General features: G+C 32.5%; 1 protein-coding gene across 1 annotated transcript in view; it reads right to left on the reverse strand.

Moving 5' to 3' along the window:
- LOC132704192 (probable chitinase 10) overlaps positions 1-5471 on the reverse strand; it is a 31485-nt gene extending 26014 nt beyond the window's left edge. Inside the window, exons 1-5 of the mRNA XM_060674071.1 lie at positions 5416-5471; positions 2645-2790; positions 1393-1508; positions 424-503; positions 103-271 (exon numbers count right to left, since the gene is read on the reverse strand). Of these exons, the coding sequence (XP_060530054.1) occupies positions 103-271; positions 424-503; positions 1393-1508; positions 2645-2790; positions 5416-5433 (529 nt within the window). The 5' untranslated portion in view covers positions 5434-5471. The remainder of the gene's footprint in view (positions 1-102; positions 272-423; positions 504-1392; positions 1509-2644; positions 2791-5415) is intronic.
- Between the last annotated feature and the right edge of the window lie 2150 nt (positions 5472-7621).

A 7621-nucleotide genomic window follows, 5' to 3' on the forward strand; every position in this document is an offset into this window, starting at 1 on the left:
TTAAGACTTAAGTAGTCTGAAGATTTTCTTGATACGCGTATAAAACGTATTTTTCTATAGACTTCAAGTTTCGCTATACGCTTAACAAAAATTAAATCTTACTATTGTCGAAATCTGCCCATCTGTCGAATTCCTTTATGGTTAATGTTTCTGGGTCAAGGCTCGCAAATGCGTAAATAACATGGGTACATAATCTTGGATCAACATTTTCAGGAACAAATTTTCCTCCCTCTTTTCTATAAAAAGCCCAGTTTGTTACAAAACACACCACCTGAAAGAGAAAATATGTAATATAAATGTAAAACAATTTAGGAAACCAGGCGATGGTACACTGCTGGATACTCCAACAAAGTAGTTAGACAAAGTATTATTGCTAAAGCATTTAAGAGCGTAAAAGAGGGCAATGAAAATAGTTATTCCTACCTTAGGGGAAGAGTCCTTTTTAACTCCCAAATTTAGATGCTGCGCAGGATTGTTTAGTGGTTTTGCGGAGTCCTGATATACTACAAAAAATTAAAATAAACATTTTTTCAAGCTCTTCAGTTAATGCAATGAAAGCATTTTTTTCTACATCCGTTGTTTGTAGTTTGCCATACTGCTTAGTCAAAATTGTTTGAATGTGCTGCATAAATATACACCATTACTTTTTTCGTTGCTTTTTTTGCTTGCAAGATCTCAGTATTTTTTTCATCAAAGTTCTGTATTTCGAAAAAATTTTAATCGCATTTTATAAAACAGGAAAAATATTGCTTTTTGAAATTGATTCATGGCTTTTGGGACACTCTGTATAAAAAAAGGCCGCCTGTTTGTTGTTTCATTACATATGATTGTTAGTTATTATTAAATATCTAACCTATTATTTATTTATTAAACATCTTTGCAATATTTCAAGGCCTTTCAAACTTGAAGGATTTGAAAAAATTCTTTACGAAAGTTTGCAAGATTTTAATTAAGTTAAATATAAGATTAAGAATTATTTATTACCATTTAGCAAGTGCACATGTGAAACATAAAAACTGTTACATACGATTATTTCCTAAATTGTTATTCAAAGAATCTTAAAATTTGAAATATTGATTTACATTTAAGAATTACACTTTTATTCTGGCCTATTCTGGTAGTGAATGGTAGTTTTGCTTGGAGTAGAATAGCTGGATAACTATCCTAGCAGCTTATATTCGTTCTTCAATAAAAATTTGATATTTATGACCTTGATTAAAGGGAAAAGATACCAAAAATAGACTTGTGTAATATGCTCAACGTCCGTTTTCACGGCATCAAAACTAACCTGTATTAAAAGCAGTGTAATAAGTAACAATACTAATAATTTTACATTAATGGGAAGAGTCCCTTCAAGCCATATGTACAATTTAGTACTTAATAAATACTTACTGAAATTAGATGGAAATTTGTGGGAAACATGAAGAAAATTTTGAAGATATTCATTTCCCGGAGGCGGTCTTCTCTCAACAGCATCTCGCAGAGGTACACGATGGGACAGATCGTTTCTAAAAGAGAGTGGACATTTTTGATTTAAGCTAAGATTGTACATATATATGAGGCACAGTTGATGTCATATTGGCAATATCTGACGGACGGACCAGTGTAATTTTAATATACGCAGACGTTTTACAACCAGTTCGTGAAAGGTTCAGAATATTTCACTGCCATTGTTTTGCTGCTTCTTATTTGTTGTCAGCAATATTAACTGTGCTGTGATACAGTTAGCTGCAAATAGTTGATCTAAAACTCCAACCAGTTTTCTAAAAGCCTGGTCGGCTCGAAGCTGCATGGGTGCAGATGGAATCGGGCCACTTTTATCGGGTACCAGGAGTTGTGATATTCCTGAATTGGCATTTTTTTTTAATTCTTTCACCACAGTTCGAAAATTTTCTATGCATTATACCGCATACGAGGAGAGATTTTCGTCACATATGTGAAATCCTATTTGATTGCCTATCAGGAGACTAGAACACTTAAGTCAAAATTTTGCCAAAAGTTCAGTGTCAGTGTTCACATCAATTAGTTTAAAAAACATTTCAAGGCCCTGCCTATATCTATGATACAGGAACTTATGAAGCAACTATGAAAAAACTATTGAGAAGGTCTATTAGACATGAGCAAGCGCGAGATTTAATTTTTTTATAACCAGTGACCTTGCAGCATCATCAATAATTGCAGCATCATCAATAATTGGTTCATTCACTAATTATTCAGTATTAACCTTCTAAAATCAATTGGGACTAAGTCAAAAATCACTATTGGTCAAATTCCCAAGAGTATTTTGTAAACAATCTAATAAAACAAAACGTAGTTTAAGGCGTAATGTCAAACTACTAAACTATTAAGATTTCTTCCATGACCTCCGGAGATCGTCAGGCTCATTAAACACGAGCGGAGCAATTCATATGCTTCCGGTACTTTAATCACGGGTCAGAAGCTATCGGATGTTTTCGGTAGATATTTAAAAAACTAATGGTATTTTATTTTTATTTATTTATTATTTTTATTTAGTTGTGATAGTTCTGCATGATTTCTGAATCCACCACAAAACGACTAATAAAAGGCTATAGGGAAACGTGAACCAAATCTAGTTTATTTCTTGATTAGAACCTTCATTAATTTTTTCGAAATAAAAACTTACCTATCAGGTCTACTCTCGACCGCTGTTCGTAAAGGAAGGCTTTTACTTCCATACTCTTCTAAGAACATATGGGGCAAGTTTCTGCTGAAACCCGCTGGAAGTGCAGGAGCCGACGAACATATTAAATGAACAATGAATAACCATAGCTGTAAAATAAATTTTGCTTAATACACAAATTTTATTAACAATCACTTTGGAGTTAATGCTTTCTTCTTCATACCATACTTAACTCCGCTATTTATTTATAAGTAAGGATTGTGTTGTATAAATTTGTTTATTTTTATACTCTCAAAAAATTATATAAATAAAATCGACTTTACAGATTGCCAAAAAATGTTACAAGGGTAATCAGTTAGACAGGGAATCCAGTTTTGCAAGTTTTGGACTCTGTACAGCTATACAGAACATCTCATCAGGGCATCGCTATTTTTTAAAATGAAACTGCATTTAAATTCAAAGTTAGTGTAGTCCGTCTTCGAAGTTAAAAACTTATTAATTTAACGTATTAATTTAAATTTTAGGGCTAAGAAAATTTTGACCTAATACTAGAAAGCAGTAAGACGTTTTTGCACATTGCACATCCTAGCGATCTACGGCAAGCATTTCACAATTAATTAAATTCTTTAATCTTTGCACCTAAATAAAATTATATGTTCGTAGTCCTATAATAAATACAATAACTAAGAATTTTTTACAAGGATTGACGTCGGTTTTAACAATACTATTCTAGCACATACATGTTTCCAATACCTATAATATGCTACCGCAACCATATCCTAAATTATTCCAGAATGTTTGTGGAGTAATTAGAGTTGAAGAAATATTCAGTGCGCCCTTTGTAAAATAATTCTTTACTCCTCAAACTTGGTATATATTTAATAGGGAAATCTACCAGCTGCTCAACATTTTCTAGCCAAAACGAGTTTCGTGTTTTTAGAAGTTGCCCCATAACTAAAATATGAAATTAATGTAATTTGATATCAAAATTTCGGGAACAGGTAGTATAGAAAATTCGAAAACAGTAACTATCCCAGTGAAAAATCTCTTTATGAAAAACAATGAAATTGAACATACTGTAAATCAGGCACGTTATTCGCTACAATGGATATTGGGCGCTACAAAACCAAACAATAGGAACACAAATATAGCTAAATCGAACAATGGTTGCAAAGCTATATTTATTTATGAGAGATTCGTTGTCAATATCTTGAGAGTGGTGACTGTATTGACTTTAGGCAGATCAGTTAAACGATTTCCGTGGTACTTAGAACAAATAGTCAGTCTGTGGTTTGTAAAATAACATATAAATTACACTCGATCGGAAATTTATATCGGGAGGATAAGAAAATTAAATTACTTAATAACTTTACAACCCGCGTCCGCTGGATTATGTTCAGTTAATAAATACTGATTTTGTAGCATGTTACACGGCCTTCAGACTAAAATAATGGATTCTAAAGAACTGATATTGCCGACGTTTCAAGTCTATATAAGCAATACCAGTAACGTTGGTAGATAATCACCGGAATCAACCTGCAGTTCTTTTTTTTGACTATGAACTTTGCGGAATAAGCGCAGATATAGGAACAGTTACAGTGATAGTAACACCTGTTGCATAAGAGGAGATTGCAATACATTTTCGAAAAATCCGTGGGATCCGCAATCATGAATTGTAAATCGCGTTTTTTGACAAATAATCTTACATCAAGGATAACTAAAATGAACATAGTTTTAAAGTTAGGATAAATACGTTTCGTTTTAGTAGATTAGTTTTTGCTCTACCATTTTGCGAAAATGAATGTCAATAACTTCAGAATAACTGAACCCGTTTTATTATTCTCTTGGTCTGCTTAGTTATAAGTTTGTTCACCAACAGTCTTTATGACAACGAAATAGTGTCCTTTTTAATTGGCCACAAAAACAATGTAGCTCTGCTACAAAATTTATCAGCAAATGGCAAAACTGATGTTAAAAAGTTATTATCAAACGCAGACAAGACGTATTGATCCTGCTGCTTAGTCCAACCAGAGGCTAATCATTTTGGGTTCAATCAACGGAATAAATTTGCCAAAGATCAGCATGTGCATTGCCCTTAGTACAATATAATCAGAAAATAAGAAATTGGGTTGAGGTGAAATGAAATTGTTGATTTTATACCCAAGTTTTCGTTACCCAACCCCTATTGTTACCTTTATGCATAGTTACAACCCTTAAATTTTTTTTTAGAACTGAAAATCTATTTTATTTAAAATTGACTAACTAACACTAAAATGACTAAAACTAATCAAAACTTAAGTGGGTAAATACACAAATATTGTTTTCGTTTCTGATGCTTAACTAAAGTAGCGATATTTTTGGGGCACGTGAAAATTGCTTTCGGGCACTTGCACATTAAGCATCAATCACATTAATGCTACTCCGGTTTCAAATATCTGGAATCTTACACACCAAAATTAAATTTGATGAAGGATTTCCCATGAAATTGAAATACGAAACACACACTTGCTGCTTTCTCACTCTCACTGCCTCTAACGTAGGGACTGTTTTCTTTTATATAAACTGCAAGTTGCTTATTTTATATTTTATTTATAGTATTACTTTACTTTTTAACATTCGTACTATTCACATAAAGTTTCCGAAATTTTATATTCCAATCACGTTTTCGTTTTGGGGGCCAGTAATTATTATTTCGCCTGTATAATTCAGGTCAATGTGTCTAGTGCAATACGTTATTGAATTTGTTTTTCGGACATTAATTAATTTGTACTTACCGAAGCGTATTTTTCCATAATTTAACAATCGAAATTCTTGGCGGTTAACTTCATAAGGCCAAACTTTACTTAGTAGAACCGCTATTATATTGCCTGAAACGAAATAAAAAAACTCAAATTTAAGAGTTCCTAAAAAGAACCCCAATAAACGAGTATCTTCTGGTTTTGACTAGAACTATTTCTATAAGATTATTAAGAAAAGCAACTTTGCTTTTGACGATAAAATTATAAAAACATAATTTGCTATAGAAACACAAATTCATAAAAATATTAATTAACCGCAATAAGCGAATCTGAAGAGTAGACTCCAATTTTGAATTTTTGGGGTGCGTTGATGAAACTAGGTTAAATTTTTCAATATAGAGGAAATTTGAAAAAACGCACTTCTTAGACACGGAAACATTTTTGACATAGAATTCATTGGAGTAGTTGGAGTTTCTTTAGAACCGTTTTTATTATTCAATTTAATTCAATAACTTTAAATTATTTAGTGCATTTTCGATGCAAAAAGATTAGATAGAAGACACACAGAAGATAGAAAGAAAAGAAGATGAATATTAGATCTACTGACTTTTAGTAAGTAGAATATATGTATCTATCTGGGTTTATTTGGAATGTACGCATATAAGTAATAACGTGTTCTATTTTCAAAAGACTCATGGAACATTTAAATTTGTTTAGGAGTTACTTGACAACATCAGATACTTCGCGTTTCATATTCAAGATATTTATTGTTAAATAAATTACCATAAAGAACAATCAATAAAATAGTATAATTTTAAGCACTAAATATAGGTGGGTGCCTGTTAGTTAAGAACTGAGTAGTATGCAATGCTTTCTGTGAATAAAGATTGAGAAAACTTAATTCTACTGATTTATCATTTGTAGTCACAATGCTTGCTTGCGTGCAGACCTCAGGTAAGATTTGACTCTTCACTTGAATATTCCCTAGGAATTATCGTTATTAATCGCGAACAACACCCGGAAGACTGCTTTCTCGTGTTACTTTTTCGGAAAATATAGATTCGATAATATCATGAACTTAGTAGAAGTTAGTGCTCGTGGAATGTAGCGGTTGCTACTCGTAAAGATTGAGCCGAACACACATACGTCATAAGGTCTCATCAGGTGCATCTAAGTCATTTTTTTTAAGTCATTATTTCAATAAATCTTCAACAAAATGTTCGTTTCAATTTGTAATTTCCGTACTATGCAGGTTTTTCGCTTGGGGGTTCGTAGGAAAGTTAAACTAGAAAAAGAAAATTTGGGAATCTGATAGATTTTAAGAAAGTTTATTTGTAGTAGCGTCTTAACAGAAATAAAATAAACCAACTTTCAAAAAATGTAAAACATAAAATTTTGTATTTATTATATTACAGCTAAAAAAGTGTTTTTTTTTTTGTTTCCGAAAATCAATTTTGTATGAGCTTTTGCGCTTTCCTGAATTTCAAAATATATTTACTGATTTTCACCCGACCTTCAGAAATTCTGTTTCATTAATAAGATGGTCAGTAACTGAAGCGGTAAAAAGGGGGTTGTCGAAGGCGTCGCGACGCGTCTTACCAAATTCTGGTATATTTTGCGACAAAGTGTTATTTTGTTAAAAGTACTTACAGGAATACTCCGTCTGGACAAACTTTGAATATAAATCAAAATTCCGACTAACTAGGCGTATATCGCGAGCGGACAGTAGTCGACGACGATATCGGTTACGCGAAACAAAATGCGTGAAGATGGCCAAGGTGTGACTCTTATACCAATCAAACCTGAATCCAAGTTGACATGTTGCTGGTCCCGACATATATAAGCTAAACATGCAAACCGGTCCCAAAATATAATTCGGTGGTTGGTTCTGATTAAAGTTTTGCGATCTTATGCACCAGAAATTTGTCAAATACCAATGAATTACCTTGAACCTGGGCAATCAAGTTCAAAGCTAATTATCATTCTTTCTTGCATTACGAGTGTATTGAACCCTATCACTTATTGTTTATTAAATGTGTAGGAAGTCGGTATGCGAGAAGCGAGAAGGCGTTTAGTAAAAAATATAGCGATCTTAGATATTGCAAAAAATTTTAATCTATTAAATTTTCTATTTATTTGAGTTTCGATGCACTATAATACCTAACGTGTTCTTAGTTGCAGTAGTAGCAAAAAGCTGTTTGAAAAAGGCTCGCTGACTTGGAATGAACCGATACAAATGACA

This window comes from Cylas formicarius, unplaced genomic scaffold (genome assembly GCF_029955315.1).
Source record: "Cylas formicarius isolate icCylForm1 unplaced genomic scaffold, icCylForm1.1 PGA_scaffold_6__28_contigs__length_40554024, whole genome shotgun sequence".
In the NCBI taxonomy this organism is placed as follows: domain Eukaryota; kingdom Metazoa; phylum Arthropoda; class Insecta; order Coleoptera; family Brentidae; genus Cylas; species Cylas formicarius.